Source organism: Miscanthus floridulus, chromosome 8 (genome assembly GCF_019320115.1).
Source record: "Miscanthus floridulus cultivar M001 chromosome 8, ASM1932011v1, whole genome shotgun sequence".
Lineage (NCBI taxonomy): Eukaryota > Viridiplantae > Streptophyta > Magnoliopsida > Poales > Poaceae > Miscanthus > Miscanthus floridulus.
The window spans coordinates 218830271-218847030 of record NC_089587.1 but is presented as its reverse complement, the minus strand read 5'-3'; the positions used below and the strand labels follow the sequence as shown (position 1 = coordinate 218847030).

Sequence of the window (16760 nt, the reverse complement as noted above, 5' to 3'; positions counted from 1 at the left end):
ACACTAAGCACCTCAAAAGTTGGCTACATCAGATGGTTCCGTTGAAGCACACCCCAAGAGAGAACTCAAACAATCCACGTTTTACACCTAGAATCCTAATAATGAGAACGAGTTTACAATACTTAGTCCTATTTCATACAACAAGAGTTCTGAGAAATATATTATTATAATACCAAGTTCAAGAGTGCGGAATTTAAACAATGGAATTGAAATAAACATCTAACAATAAGATACAAGGATCCGCCTCTGCCCACCTAGAAGAATCCTCCACACAACAACCACTCCTCAAGCTACACCTACAACAGGGGTAAATAAACCCTGAGTACACAATGTACTCAGCAAGACTTACCCGACTAGAGAGAATAATTTTCTGACTCCAAAGGATATGATAAGCTTTATGGTTTGCTGGCTTTCCTTTTTGCAAAAAACATTACTAGTAGTGCATCCTATATGTATGTGTTTTATTAGCAGTCATGATTAGTTCATTAGCTAACCATTCTATGTAAGCACTTGTTCTACTTTCAAGCAAGAGTTGAGCAATCAAATCCATTCATCCCCTTTCATCTTACAGTTCTTACTATGGTGCTAGACCATAGCCAAGTCATACCTGTATCACATGGACGATTCGTGAACCAATGTATTCCTAGCTGAGTATCCCTGAAACACATACCCAGCTTGTACCCCAGGCACAAGCAAGACCAACCCACCACTCTCCTGTCAAGGGGTCTAGGTCCCCATCTAAACTTGGACTCCAAGCCCCCACTCCTGAGTCCCGACTTAGTGTGGTGCTTATACCTCCACCATCCCCGCCTCCAATTAGTCGAACCGGAAAGAGCCGGAACCCACAACAAGAGAGCAACAAGCCTTCCCTCTAACATAAGTAAGTATGTGCTCAGAATAATAAGTCTATGACCTGACTACCATCTATAGCAACGGACGGTCCTTAACTGATACAGATAGGGAAAACAGTGTAACCAAGCTATGCCCCATTAGCCACGGGACACAACCTATTACACCCACCAATACCCGTACCATATCCCTGCTCGGTCTCCATTTTCTTTCACCATTTTATCATGAGAGTAATAATAATAATCACCTGTTGTGAATAACGACAGGTTACTCATGCTACCGATAGTCTAAGCATAGTAGCTACTTGTCCTATGCTAGTAGAACTCATAGGTAGGTTTATCTATGCATGTAGTTTTAATATAAATCCTATAATGTAAATGCACATCACATATATATATATATATCCAGTGATTATTTAAAATAAGGGTTATGCACCGGGGCTTGCCTTGGACGGGCGGGGTGTCAGTTAAGTCAGTCGTCGATGACTCCGAGGCTTCCTCCTATACGAGAACCTCCTCCTCATACTCCTCGATCACCTCCTCATACTCCTGCTCTCCGGTGGTCACGAACTCCACCAACTCGTTCTCTACATGCATGCCATGACGATGCAACACTTAGCATTTATGCAACAGCAACTATTAAAATAAGAATACGCATACTAAGCGACTAAGCTACTTGTAATGACTAAGAGGCTGTTCGGCTGGCTGGCTTATTCACTCACGAAATCACTGTTCATGTCCTGCCAGAACAGTATTTTTCTCTCACAACAATCAGCTGGAACAGTATTTTTCAGTCCTGCCGAACAGGCCCTAAGGCACTAAGCTAACTATCATCTTTACCAAGCAAAGTGTTGGGTTCAACTAACAAACACATAGCTTTACAAATAAAGGATATATCTTTATTTCTACTAATGATTTAATGTATATTTAAAACAAAGAGCATTTAACTACCCTTATGTTTAGTCTATTCTAAATCTATAAAAATTACAGTGAGCACATAATAATACAATGAAGCTACCATAAAAATTTCAGGACTAAAGCCATCACCAATTTACCAAAAAAAATTCTACAATATTTAACCTAATAATATTAAGCACTCTCAAATGATTTAATAGCTCCTGGTATCAACATGCATATATATGAACTAAGTACACTAACAAATAGAGAGCAATTTTAGAAACTTAACAAAAATTCACAATTTTTGGACATCTACATGATTTTATATGATTTACCAAAGATCAGTTCAAAATTATATTAGAAAACTATTTCTAATTCCTTATGAAAAAGAAAAATGAATTCTCCCACGTGGCCCACACGCGTGGCCCACGTGACGCAGCGTGGGCGGCGCGAGCGCGCGGCGGCCTGCGGTGCGGCCTAGCGCGCACTGACGTTTTTGCAAAATAGACCTCGCACTTCTCCCTAATTACAACTAAGTACTAACACTATTTCCTCCTCTGTCATAACCTCTCACTTAACCCCCTGGTCTTTTCCTAATTCACCCGTGCGTACCCCAAGCGACTCAGTGCACGGTGACGCAACGAGCGGCGGCACTAAGCACCTACGCCGGCCACCTGGGACCTACGCGGGCCTACCTAACTGGTCAATCACCATCTTTGACTCGAGTGGCTACGCTAAGCGGCAGTGTAGGGTGACACGACTAGCTGGGGAAGGCTGCAGCGGCGCACGGCCATCCACGACGGTGGCGCCACTGTTCTGATGGGCTAGTGTAGCTACAGGCCTAATTGATTAACGCGTGAGCGTCAAGAGGATACCATGGACTAGGTCGAGGTGACAGTTGGGGTGGAAGATGATAGAGGAAGGCTGGCCATGTGCGGCCAAGCCATGCGGCGGTGTACCACGACGGCACGGGCGCGTCAGCGATGAAGGGGAGGCGGTAGTGGTTCGACTAAGGCGTGCAAGGTAGAGAGGGAGTCAAGGTGATGCTAGAGGTGCAGGTGAATTGGCTGGGAGGGATGATGGGAGAGCTGCCCTCACCCGTAGCCGGACGCGGCCTTATCGGCACGGTGGCAGAAAAAACTCTAAAATTAGAGCTCGACCGAGCGCCATTCAAGGCGGGGTGGGGACGGGTAGCTAGGCAGCCGTGTGACTGATCCAACAACGCGACGAATCGACTTGAGGTGATCTTTCCCTGACGAATTTAATGGCACGGCTCGACAGCGGTAGCACGAAGAGAGAGACGGGGCGCGACAGATGGGCTCGGCTCGTCCTCGCCTTGGAGAGACGCGAGCGGTGCGACCAGGACACCCACGCGCAGGTGCTACAGACAAGACGTGCGCGCGTCCGACCAGCGTGGCCCACGTGGCCGTAGTGCCTTAAATGACATGGGGACGGTGGCTCGGCCACGTGCGCGCGGCAATGGCGGCCTTGAACTGGGCCGGCAGCGTCGCAGGGTTATAGCGGACAGGCGCGAACACGACGGCAACGACAGTGTCGCGATGCGAGACTGGTCGACAGCACGGTGATGCGATTGCAGCGCAGTGCGGCCATGGCGACACTAATGGCGGCAACAGCGAGGTAGGGTAGCAGGGCGTGGGGCCAACGGCTCGCTGCGACCGGCCTCGGCCAAGCCCAGGCGGCCCGACTGACCCAGCGTGGCGGCACAGGGTGACCACGCGAGATGCGGCCATGCGCGCGGCATGGGGAGGCCACGCGGTGACCGCGCACACAGCGCCAACCGACCGAAACATGTGACGTGCACGAATTTTAAAGCGCCCCAAACGACTACACGGTTACTTCAGGAGCCAAACCATCTTCACCATGCTCAAGATGACATATAAGACTACCAAATCGAGCTATAATACTACACCACCCTTTAATCCAATCGTTTAAAATAATTTGCTAAATATAGCAATGTCTAGCTGTGCACAAGCTTGAAATTTTTCTAAGTTTTTTGAGTTGAACTCTATTTCAAATTGCTTTTCTAATCTATTGAAAATATTACTAAGCAATATTATTTTTCAACAGCAAGCATTTCATTGTTATCTACAAAGTTTGCACTTTCAACTTTATTTAAGTATCACACGCATATTCTATAGTATTTTTGCTTAATAAAAATTAGTTTTAAACCCTACTTGATATGCATGACCTATCGAATTAACTTTCGTTTAGTATTTTTATTGATCATTTTGAGTTACAGAAATTGATCTACACGCTTTATCACATGCATTAACACATAAACATAATGCTCATGACATGTTTTAATAATTGATTTAGGATGTAACACCGACGGTGTTATATTATCTTATCATATGATCCGTATATTTTTAAGTATAAAATATTAGTTATTCTGTAGCAACGCACAGTCACACTATCCTAGGTAAAAAAAAGTTCAAATTAGAAGCATGGGGACATGGGCTCACCACTGGCGCGGCCTTGTTCGCGAGCTCGAGCAGTGGGTAGCTCTCGGCCTCGCTACTTGTGCGCGGTCTGGTGGCCTTCTCAGTACTGCTACGGGTCCATTTGTTTTAAATTAGGTCTAAGAATCCGGAAGAGTCAAATATATATTAAGTTTCATTAAAATTATAAAAATAATATAAAAATTTATAATATTAAATAGATTTATTATAAAAATATATTATCATAAATATTAATATTTTATTATATAAATTTAGTCAAATTTAAGATCGATTGACTCTCTTAAAATGACTTGTAATTTAAAATGAAACTAGCAGTACGTAGTCACCAGCCCAACATTCATTTCGTTTGTCTCGTTCAGTCGGGCAGGTGGTATTACTACTCGGTATTTCATCAGCAGGGCCGCAGGGGAGAGTACCAGATCCAGATGGGTCAATACGTACGTGCTAAGGAGAGAGTCGCCCTCACCTGCTGCTGCTGCGTCTGCGTGCATGGTAAAAATAGGCGTGAGGTATAGTACGTGCGTCACATCAAACTAGTCAGCAGTAAATAATCCACGATAAGATGTTGCATAGGGATGTTGCCTTCGTTATATTAAGGGGTGTTTGGTTGCGGGACCAGGGGTGTTTGATGCAGCGACTAAAGTTTAAGAGATATCTTATTGGATGTCATATAAGATGTTGCATAGGGTATTTAGATACTAATAAAAAATATAGAATCCGTTAGTAATCCGTGAGATGAATTTATTAAGATTAATTAATTCGTCATTAGCACATATTCACTGTAGCACAACATTATCAAATCATGGACTAATTATACTTAAAAAAATTCGTTCTCGTAAATTAATCTCAATCTATATATTTAATTTCATAATTAGTTTATATTTAATACTCTATATATGTGTCTAAATATTTAATGCGACAACGACTAAAGTTTAAAGTTTAGGAGTTGGAAACCAACACCCCCGTGTGATACAGTATGTACAATGGTACCGGAAGATTTGACCTGAATATTGTCGTCTTCAGAAAGGGTCTGTTAATGGACGTACGGGACACATGGCACTGGGCACTGGCCGTCCACCACGTACGTATGAAGCCTTTATGAAACTTGCGTGCTCTTTCTTCTTCGACGGAGTCGCAGATACTCACGCATATATGCATCTAATTAGGTGCGGTTTGATACATAATGAAATTAATTGTTTGTCAATTAATTTGTAGTCTTAGTCTATTCAAATAGGGGAGCTAATAGTTAGACTAACAATTAGTTCTAATGCAAACTAGTTATTAGCTTACTATAGTTGACACAAGAGACCTCTACAATTTGGACTGAAAGCGCTGATAGGTGACGGTGTTCGCTGGTCTGACTGGTTCAGCCAGCCGGCTGGACCCCCTCACGAGCTACGGTTTAACAAACCAGTCAAACAGTGTTTTTCTCTCACAACAAACCAGCCGAAACAGTGTTTTTCAGTCAAGTTTCAGACCAGCGAACGGGGCCAGACTAAAATACTCCCGCTAATGGAGCTAGACAAAACATCACAAGTAGGGAACAAATCCAAGGACAAGTCTACGTTTTAGCAGAATTCTACCATATCCATTATCTTTTATACCCAAGTCTACGGTAGATAGATATACAAGCTCCAAGCTTGTTGTAACTAGCGCATGCGCATTCATCTGTTCAGGTTTGCAGACTGCAGTCAATCACACATATGTATATACATGCTTCATGTGACCGGACGGCGGGAGCCAGCCCCGGAGAACTCCAGTCTTCAGATGAACAGAAGGTCTCACGAATGATACTGCGAATGTTTCAGACGAGAGAGGCGCCATTGCGCGCCCGTGCCGACGCAGCCCTTCGGCTTTGTTCATGGTCGTCGTCCCTTCAAAGATCAGGCTGCTACCTTTAAAAAAAATCAGGTTGCTCAAGAATGGGGCATGATTAACCCGTGGAACATTAGCACGGGGAGTCTTTTGAGATGGTGTGTTTGGGGTAAGCAGAGCAAAGCTTTCCACAGTCGCCAGTGGGCACCGCACATGCTAATCCAGAAAGGCTGCTGCTCTGCCGCCGGAAGCAAGAATGAATCCTGACTCCTGAGAGGCACAGTAGGTCGTTAATCTTACCATGGCCCGTTCTTATGTTGTGCATGCTACTTTACAGAGGTATCTTTATGCTGCTACTGGAAATCTGGAATGCATATCATATGCTGCTACTAGCAGAGAGAGAGAGAGAGAGTCCATGCTGCTGTTTCATGAATGTATGGCAAACTACAGCGTGCCCTGGATAAACATAGTCATGTAGAGATATAATATATCCTCCTCCGCTGAGTGCTGCTTTGCTTTCTGCCGGCTGAGTTTTCTCCCTCGTCTTCTAAAGATACCCTACGTACTAGGAGTTAAGAAGTCAACTGTTTCATCTGCCACGATCGGGCCTCTTCGCTGGTTGGTTTCTGGGTTGATAAGTTCGGCTAATGTTGATTTGTTGTGAGAGAAAAATACTATTGACTGACTGATAAGCCCCGGCTGAAATCAACAAACGAACATGATCGATATTTATGCTCTGTCCATTTTGAAGAGCGGAATGTGTGGTGACGAGCATGAGCATTTGTGTTAGGATGACAAAGACCGGGGGACCGTTTGCTTGGGTCTGTTTGTTTGAACTTATTAGTCGACTTATTAGTTAAAATCTAAAAAAAAAGTCATAACAAAACAGCTTCAGCCATTTTATAAGCCGACTTTAACAGCGGGTCCTTTGATCGATTTCAAAGCTGTGTCTGACCAGACGGCAGGGCAGGCGGTGTCATTGTCTCATTGATCTCACGGAGCGTGGAGAATCACACACAGGCCGCCCCGGTCCGGGCATGGCTCTGCGGCTCTGCCTGGACCAGAACGACACTGCTGCGCGCCGCACAGGATGGGGAGGGTGTCAGCGACGCCGACGAGGGTCTGGGCCAGTGCCAACTGCCAACCCGTCCGGCGTCCGGGCCTCGCTGGCCTCGGCGTGCTTTCGGAAGAGTTTGGGCGTGTCCACTGCCCACCATGCACGCGCGCCCGCCACGGCGCCAGTGACCGTGAGGCGTGAGTGCAGGGCGCGACAGTCGTCTCTTTTTTTTTCTCCGTTCGCCTCGCTGGCCGAAACACCGTACCGTCTAAAAAAAACTAAAAAAACGGATTATAAGACATGACTTTTGTCATTCCGTTGCTGCTCACAGTCTTGCATGTAGATTGCTCTCGGTGTTTCACTCAAAAGTCAAAACGTTTGCCTGCGCAAATTCAGTTACGTGCGATTCGGAGTGTAAAAGTCGCCGGTGTGTAAAGTGTTCACGCTACAGGTAATCTATACCTGGATTTGGCAGCGTTCAAAATCATCTCCGATACAACGTCAAATTCTCTAGGTCATTGTTATCCGACTGCACCTTTTTTTCCGTCATATTTGCTTCGCTAAAAAAACAAGTCGAAATACTGTTTCGACGAATTTGTTGTGAGAGAAAAACATTATTTCGACTGAAAAAAAACAAGCTAAAAAGTAGCGAACATGACATTTGTTCTCTAGGTCACTGTTACGGTGGGCAAGTGGTATTATGGTTGTAGTTACTGTCATTAGGATGTAAAATGGATTTATCTATGAGCCGCAAATGAATTCACGTATGATAGCATCAAACTTGTTATTAATAATGTGTTTCTCGGACATGTAAGATGTTTTCACCAAAAGAAATGTCTAACATCAATAGACCAAATGTAAAGTCAGCATATGGAATAAAACAATACAATATCCATACATACTTTGTTGAAACATAACACCTTATATTGCCTCATGTAAGATATTTTAAAAATATAATCTAATGATATTTACTTGATATAATGTATACTGATATTTTTTTAACTTTCCGGAAAACGAATTTTATACTCCCTTTTTAAAGGATTGAAATTTCAGCATTTATAAACACATGCCTCTGCATACAACTTGTGACTTTTTAGATTTGTTTGTTTCAATTTTTATCTAGCTTCTGCTGAAACAAGCACCCCAATTGTTGAGTTGGCTTTTAAAAAACCAGAAAGCTGACTTACGAGAAAATAAACTACGATAATAATAACTAAAAAGCATGCTCTAAAAAACTTGTTTAGTTTTTTGTTGGGTTGAGAAGCTTAAAATTTATTAGAAAATTAATAGCAAAAACAAAATTCAGAAAAAAAACTAGAAAGCCAGCTTTTGATAAAAATTCAAAAATACAGCTCAGATAAACATGGACAGAGAACCCCGGCTATCCATGGAGTCTGACGGTAAAAATCCGGGTAATCCCGGCATCCAACCGGGCCAAGTGGAAGTGACGACCAATGGAGCAGTGAACCACATGGAGGTGGCCCCCTTCCACCGTCTGTCCTCGCAGCACAGGAACCCAAATCCCCTCCTCCCTCGCCTCGCCAACCCGACGCTTCCCACGAGGAGAGCGCAAGGCTCGGCATCCCGAGAAACCAACCAAAAACCCCGAGTCCATTAAATTAAACCGCGCCACCCCGCCCCGCGAGCGAATGACACTGCTGCCCCGACCCCGACGCGGCTCAGCGCCGGCCATGGCCCGCCTCCTCCGGGCCCTCGCCGCCGTCCTCCTCCTCGCGGCCGCCGCCGTCGCCGAGGACGGTTGGTTCCCGCCGACTTGCTGTGCTTCGGTTCGGTTCCCGCAGAGGTTTTACGATACGGGCGGTGGGTTTCGCGCTGCTCGAGAGAGCAGGTAGATAGGATTCAGGGGCCGGCCGCGGGTGCTTGCGCTTGCTCGTGCTGTGCTGCGTGCTGGTATTTTATTAGCGCTGCTGCTAGGATGCCGGCCGCTTTTAGCATTAGGGGGCGTGGTCTTTGTTTATATCCGGCTCCTTTTCCTATTGGTAAAATACTTGATTAATCTAATCCTGCCTCCTGTTCGTAGTAGCATCTTCTGTTCTTTGCTGTCCTTGGGGAGCAGTTTCTGCAGTGCAGCGCCGCGGCAACCCGAGCTTAGCTAGCTAGCTAGCGAGCACACCACCCCTATCCTAGAGCGAGGCCTGTTGTGATTCTGGTTTTTTTTTTTTCATTTGGTATTCATGCGCTTTGCTTTGGCCTTTGGGTAAAAATGCGTTTTTACTGCCATTTCGTGTGCTTGGTTGCTCTTCTCTTCCTATTCTGGCCGTAAAACCTGGTTAGTTTTCCTTGGGTGTTAATTTGTATTCCGTTGATATCCATTTTTTCTACTCGCCTAACGAACTCCGGTTTTTCCTTAACTTCCTTGTATTGATTCTTCTTCATCTGGTGCTGCCTCTGCTTTTACTAATCCAGGGGCAACACTGCTGGAGATCAGGAAATCTTTCCGCGACGGCGGCAACGCGCTGCGCGATTGGTCCGGCGACGGCGCATCGCCGGGCTACTGCTCGTGGCGCGGCGTGCTATGCGACAACATCACCTTCGCTGTCGCCGCGCTGTAAGGAGTTTCCTGTAGCGAAACTACTGCCCTCTCACTCTACTGCTAGCGCCGATGTGCGGTTACTGATGCCATTCCTGTATGCGATGCAGCAACCTCTCTGGGCTCAACCTCGAGGGTGAAATCTCACCGGTCATCGGGAGTCTGCAACGTGTTGTCTCAATGTAGTGATGCTGCATTGTTTCCTCATATGAACGTCAGATGCTGAGTCGTGCTTAACCCTTTTTTTCACTGTATGTTGGGTTGTGTTTAGAGATTTGAAGTCGAATGGACTCTCGGGACATATCCCTGATGAGATTGGTGATTGTTCGTTGCTTGAAACTCTGTAAGCAGGTTTCAGTTTTGCTCATGTCATTTTCTTTTGCAAAAAAATGGTTTAGTTTCCATTATTCGTTGGCTTGTTTGACTGTAAACTCCCCTCAGTATTGGATATTTAGCCTCCTCACCCCCCCCCCCCCCCCCCCCCCCCCCCCCCCCCTCTCTCTCTCTTTTGCAGGTTTTTTTCCTTGTTAAATTAACATTTCTTGTGTCCTTGATTACCATCCCTATATTTCTATACGAATACTCCCTAACAGCACTCCTGTTTTGATACAGGGATTTGTCCTCTAACAATCTAGAAGGAGACATACCATTCTCCATATCCAAGCTGAAGCACCTTGAGAACTTGTAAGTTATATTTTTCATGCCAGGTATAGGTTAAACAAAATTATACTCACTGCTTGTTTCATCATGTGTGGTGCTGTTTCCTGTTTTCATAGGATTTTGAAGAACAACAAGCTGGTGGGGGTGATTCCATCGACACTCTCTCAGCTTCCAAATTTGAAGATATTGTAAGTCCTAATAACATATTATGTGGTATTAATTGAGCCTAATCTAATGCGAATGCACCATAGGGACTTGGCTCAAAACAAGCTAAGTGGTGAAATTCCGAATCTAATATATTGGAATGAGGTTCTTCAATACTTGTAAGTATTTCTTGTGAAGGACGAAATTTTGTTTTTGTTTAGTACCTCTGTTGCCTAGTTTAAGAGCCTAGCAAATGCTTACAAAGTAATTTTATGTCATTTATAGCTTGAACCATTTATGATATTTACACTATATATACACATAATGTAGGGTGAGGCCACCTTTTGGTTCATCACACTCGTTCATATCTAAATTTCTCATGTGCAGGGGATTGCGAAGCAATAGTTTAGAAGGAAGCCTCTCTTCCGATATGTGCCAGTTAACTGGTCTGTGGTACTTGTGAGTGAATTGCCTCCCTTCGTTTATAATCACGGAGCAAGTTATGCCCTTTATTAAATTCAGAATGTTATTTATGTTTATCTCAGTGATGTGAAGAACAATAGCTTGACGGGTACAATACCAGAAACCATAGGGAACTGTACGAGCTTTCAGGTCTTGTATGTACATTCTATTCCTTTTGAATAATGCTGATCAATATTTCACTTGTAGAGCATTCCTGACCTTTCAGTATTTTAGGGATTTGTCAAACAATCACCTTACTGGAGAAATCCCATTCAATATTGGTTTCCTGCAAGTGGCTACGTTGTATGTGATAGTAATCCTGTTTATTGAAAGAAATGCTTTTGGTTTAATTATTGCAAGCTGTTATTTGAAATATGTAAATTATCTGTACCAGGTCTTTGCAAGGGAACAAGTTCTCTGGCCCTATACCATCAGTGATTGGCCTTATGCAGGCACTTGCAGTGCTGTAAGTTAAATTATGGCTTCTAAGGTTTCTTGAGTTTTAAGCAGAGGTAGTAGCACTAATGGACTTTCTTTTCTTTTCTTTTTTACTTTGTAATGATCCAGGGATCTGAGTTTCAATGAGCTATCTGGCCCAGTACCGTCTATACTGGGCAACTTGACATACACTGAGAAATTGTAAGCTCTTTTTTTTATTTGTTACGCATTTGTTTCATAGTTGATTCATGAGTGATGATTTTACCTGCGCAGTTGCACTGACAAAAAATTCTAGCTTTCATCAAACTTTCTAATCATAAGTAAGGCCCATTCACAGTATGTTGTGCTGATAGATACCTGCAAGGCAACCGGCTAACTGGATTGATACCACCAGAGCTTGGTAATATGTCGACACTGCATTACCTGTAAGGGTGTAGTTTTTATGTTACTTTGCTTCTTGTTAGTTCAGTGTTCTTCCCAGTTTAAATACAACTGGTTTCAGGGAATTGAATGACAATCTGTTGACTGGGTTCATTCCTCCTGATCTTGGAAAACTCACAGAATTGTTTGAATTGTAAGTATATTTCTTTTCATATTTGTTACATATGATGCTTACGGAATGCTAATTTAGATGTTTGTCAATGTCGCTTGTCACTTATTATTCACAGGAACCTTGCAAACAACAACCTTATAGGACCTATCCCTGAGAATTTAAGTTCATGTGCAAATCTCATTAGTTTGTAAGTTCCATCTGTTCTCCTGAAGTTTTATGGCATCTTTGGCGGTTTGATACATGATACATAACCTTCTGGCCCTTGTGACAGCAATGCTTATGGCAATAAATTGAATGGAACCATTCCACGTTCATTTCACAAGCTCGAGAGTCTGACTTATCTGTAAGCGGTTTGGTGATTCCTAATATTTTCTTGTTTAAATTGTATTTTTAATTGATCAACTAGGCTGCCACTATATAATAGTACAGATCTGATCATATCACTTAATAATTTGTACTCATCCATACCTTTTAGGAATCTGTCATCAAATCATCTCAGTGGAGCACTTCCAATTGAGGTAGCAAGAATGAGAAATTTAGACACTCTGTAAGTTCCAGCAGCTAATCGGTCATTGTTTTCAAGTAATTGCTTTGGGTGCTATGATATCTTACATTAAGATATCTGTAGGGACTTATCCTGTAACATGATCACTGGTTCAATTCCCTCAGCTATTGGGAAACTAGAGCATCTTTTGAGACTGTAAGTCTTATAACCTATCATTTTAATGCAAATGTTTGAATGATGTCATGATATGATATCACTGTAATTCCTGCAGTAACTTAAGCAAAAATAATGTGGGTGGATACATTCCTGCTGAATTTGGGAACTTGAGGAGCATCATGGAGATGTAAACACCTTCTGACCTAACAGTGCTAAAATCTCTACTAGTTTTTTTTTATAATGAAAGAATATTCTACTATGTTGACCCCTTCTTATGCAAGTAACGTTGACACATTTTATTTCATTTCAGTGATTTGTCCTACAACCACCTCCGTGGCCTGATTCCTCAAGAGGTTGGGATGCTACAAAATCTGATACTGTTGTAAGTGTACATGTTTCCTCTGATATCATTTCAAAACTGATAAAACGATAAAGTACAGTAAAAAGGTTCAAGCAATGGACTGCATATTAATGGTGTATTCTGTGCATTCTGTGCCAATTATTGCAGGCTGATCTTTATCCTTTTTTTTGTCCTTTCAGAAAATTAGAAAGCAATAATATTACTGGAGATGTCTCTTCACTTACTTACTGCTTGAGTCTCAATATCTTGTAAGTTAACAGCTGAAAAAGTTATTTAAACGTCTGTGTCTGGCTTTCACTTATGGTGCCTTTATTCTTGAGCGCTTTTGCAGAAATGTATCATACAACCACCTTTATGGTATTGTACCTACAGACAACAACTTCTCACGATTTTCACCCGACAGGTGGTGCTCTTTGTCCTCTGGGATTAAATGATTCCTTTGTAATGTCTTTGTTCACAAATCCATATTTATATCTAAACTTTCCAGCTTCTTGGGTAACCCTGGACTTTGTGGCTATTGGCTTCGCTCTTCTTCATGCACACAGTTACCCAGTGCTGAGCGAATGAAGAGATGTATGCACATTGTTACCTTCATTAAGTTGCTCTGAGCATAAATAAATCACTAATAAACCATCCCCTCTTTTTTCGTTTGCAGCCTCTACCTCAAAGGCCCCAAAGGTTGCATTTATTGGTATTGGTGTCGTAGGGCTTGTTATTCTGCTGGTTATCCTAGTAGCTGTTTGCTGGCCACAGAATTCACCAGTGCTCAAAGATGTCTCTGTAAACAAACCAGGTGATACATCTTTTTGGTTTCCCATCTGTTGCTCTAACCAAAAAAAAAAAAAAACTAATAGCTATTTTGTAACTGTTAATGTTTAGTCATATTGGAAGTTTCAAATCATTTTGTCCCAAAGAGTTTTCATTCTTGTCTCCCGAGTTGAGAATTCAGATGTGCTGACAATTTATGTGACTTGTATGGCTCTTAATTAAATAATATTACTAATTGACTGTGACAGATAACCTTGCTGCAGCATCAAGCAACGTTCCTCCCAAGCTTGTGATCCTCCACATGAACATGGCCCTCCATGTATATGATGATATAATGAGGGTTACTGAAAATTTGAGCGAAAAATACATCATTGGTTACGGAGCCTCAAGTACTGTCTACAGATGTGATCTGAAGAACTGCAAGCCGATTGCGATTAAAAAGCTATATGCTCACTACCCCCAGAGCTTGAAGGAATTTGAGACTGAACTTGAGACTGTTGGAAGCATCAAACACCGGAATCTTGTAAGCCTTCAGGGGTACTCCCTGTCACCTTCTGGGAATCTTCTTTTCTATGATTACTTGGAAAATGGCAGCCTCTGGGACATTTTACATGGTGAGTGAAATGCAGATTACATTTGGGAGTAAGGCTGCATATAGCACCATTTTTGGCAAAGTGCATAGTATTTAGAGGACTAGTCTTTTTTTCACTTGTGTTAGCTTTCACATGTTCATCTGCCAGCAAGCACCTAATGGCCACTTTCCTATAAAGATGTCTGGATATTGTCACTGTTCCTTTGCTTAGGGTATTTCAATGCATTAACAAGACAATCGTAAACTTCCTGCAAAGGGTTCTAATTGGTACATTTTTGTTAATTTTAGCAGCTTCATCGAAGAAAAAGAAACTCGATTGGGAGGCTCGTCTCAAGATTGCTCTTGGTGCTGCTCATGGGCTTGCTTATCTTCACCATGAATGCAGTCCGCGAATAATTCACAGGGATGTGAAATCAAAGAATATCCTCCTAGACAAAGATTATGAGGCTCATCTTGCTGACTTTGGTATTGCCAAGAGCTTGTGTGTATCGAAGACGCACACATCAACATACGTGATGGGCACCATTGGCTACATTGACCCTGAGTATGCACGAACATCCCGGCTCAACGAGAAATCGGATGTATACAGCTACGGCATTGTCTTGTTGGAGTTGCTTACTGGCAAAAAGCCTGTCGACGATGAGTGCAATCTTCATCACTTGGTAACTATTTCATGTATCTTTTTACTTTTCTAATAATTTACTTGTTTTTTTTCGTAAGCCTTTGGATTTTATGGCTCAATATGTACTCAATCATGTGCATTAGATCTGGTTCCATCCGAGGGGACCAGCAACATGAAACCCATCATGTGAATAGATCTGTGCTCACTGTGGTGGTGTGATTCATTGTATGGCTGGTGAAAGTTCAATTATAACTTGCCAGTGTCCCATAAAGCCTGCCATACTTGTCCCCTGCCTTCAATCACGTGCCAGAAAATTTTACATGCTGCACACTTTTACTTTTTCACAGATCATTGATATGTAATATTGTTAACTTCTTTCGTCCTAGTCTTTTTAAAATAAAATCCCAAAGTTGAATTAATACTGCCTTTCTTGGATGTATTGGCGGCACAGGGAAATAACGCTTCTGTCTAGGAATGTTTGTATTTGTAACTTGCTGAACTAATGAAAGTTGTTGTCCTCATTTGCTATCTGCTACCTCCAGATCCTATCCAAAGCCGCAGAGAACACGGTCATGGAGATGGTCGACCAAGACATCACCGACACGTGCAAAGATCTTGGCGAGGTCAAGAAGGTGTTCCAATTGGCACTCCTTTGCAGCAAGAGGCAACCATCGGATCGGCCAACCATGCATGAGGTCGCGCGCGTCCTGGACAGCCTAGTCCGCCCAGGTGCGCTCCCAAAGCAGGCACAGCCACAGGTGTCGGAGAAGTCATCCACCGCTCCGAGCTACGTCAGCGAGTATGTCGGTCTACGAGGTGGCAGCGCCCTCTCCTGCGCCAATTCATCCAGTGCGTCCGACGCCGAGCTCTTCATGAAGTTTGGTGAGGTGATATCACGGAGCACGGAGTAGATGGATCGTCTGTCTGATGGTCTCAATGAGTTAAACCTGCAGTTTGCCGCATTTTGGTTACAAATTCACAAGAGGTATCTGGCGCCCTTTGAGTCTCTGTAAATATGCTGCCTTCTCCTTGAGACACCACTAGGCATTAGATATTTTTCTCCGTTATTTCACATCTTTTTCCCCTGTGGTTTGGGATTGTGTGAAGTGTACTAAAATAGAGTTTTGCTGGGAAAATCGAAGTGCAACTAAAGGAATGGATTTATGTGCAGGCTGCTTTTACTGACTTGTTCTGTTATTCAGCTGGGATTATTCCCTGCTCAATCAGAGCACTGTTTAAGGTTGGCTTTTGATCATCTGGGCAGTGTTACTGTTACGCTATCCTGGCTCCAGATCCTGGGCTTCCTACTCCTGGATCATGCCACTGGGATTCCCAGGCCACTGCTGCACCGCACTGCACTGTCGCTTGTGTTAGCACCGGCAACTATCTTGCCGTGCATGCGATTGGATATAATTGATACGGACGGATATCATCGATATTACATTTGTTTTTATATTTTTGTCCAGATTTGGATTTGAATACGGATAGTGTCACTATGTCGGATAGGATACGATTGGATATCGACATTATAAATATGCGATTTGAGTATTCGGATACGGTATCGGATGTTGGATATCCGGACTCGATACGGACAGATCTCACCCCTCTAAACGGATTCGGTTTCAAATACAGTCGGAAAATATTTGTACCGTTTTCATCCATGCTTACCGGTAACAACTGCTGCTGTAAAAAATTCTCTTTCTTCCCGGTTTTCCCTTTTGAGTCCGTGGGGAATGGGGACCGAGGCCAAGGCCATGCCCATGCATGGGGGCCTGTCCCAGTGTCTCATGGGATTTTTTTAACTATTTTTTAAAATAAATTCTAAATCTAACACCCTTGTCTTTTTTATTT

The 16760-nt window shown here is 43.1% G+C and overlaps 1 protein-coding gene across 4 annotated transcripts; it reads left to right on the top strand.

The window, feature by feature from the left end:
• The first annotated feature begins 8530 nt into the window (after positions 1-8530).
• On the top strand, positions 8531-16074 carry LOC136475006 (LRR receptor-like serine/threonine-protein kinase ER2). 4 transcript variants are annotated; one of them, XM_066472565.1, is made up of 27 exons: positions 8531-8855; positions 9525-9666; positions 9759-9830; positions 9920-9991; positions 10261-10332; positions 10425-10496; positions 10560-10631; positions 10840-10911; positions 10998-11069; positions 11149-11217; positions 11309-11380; positions 11482-11553; positions 11706-11777; positions 11855-11926; positions 12021-12092; positions 12177-12248; positions 12381-12452; positions 12534-12605; positions 12682-12753; positions 12877-12948; positions 13107-13175; positions 13259-13330; positions 13415-13500; positions 13583-13720; positions 13959-14309; positions 14579-14949; positions 15452-16074. In XM_066472565.1, exons 1-27 carry the CDS (start codon positions 8747-8749, stop codon positions 15818-15820), a joined length of 3000 nt encoding a protein of 999 aa, XP_066328662.1. In that variant the 5' UTR covers positions 8531-8746; the 3' UTR covers positions 15821-16074. The 4 variants fall into 4 exon arrangements, with proteins under 4 accessions (XP_066328662.1, XP_066328661.1, XP_066328660.1 ...); XM_066472564.1 differs by having other exon boundaries at positions 8532-8855; positions 14576-14949; XM_066472563.1 differs by having other exon boundaries at positions 8533-8855; positions 13944-14309.
• The last annotated feature ends 686 nt before the right edge of the window (positions 16075-16760 follow it).

Excerpts from the sequence above, each read along its gene's own strand:
- LOC136475006 (XM_066472562.1), top strand. The coding sequence starts at position 8,747 with ATGACACTGCTGCCCCGACCCCGACGCGGCTCAGCGCCGGCCATGGCC. Across the intron at positions 9,831-9,919 it reads CTGCAACGTGTTGTCTCAAT|AGATTTGAAGTCGAATGGAC; the intron begins GTAGTGATGCTG and ends GGTTGTGTTTAG. Across the intron at positions 14,950-15,451 it reads AGTGCAATCTTCATCACTTG|ATCCTATCCAAAGCCGCAGA; the intron begins GTAACTATTTCA and ends TGCTACCTCCAG.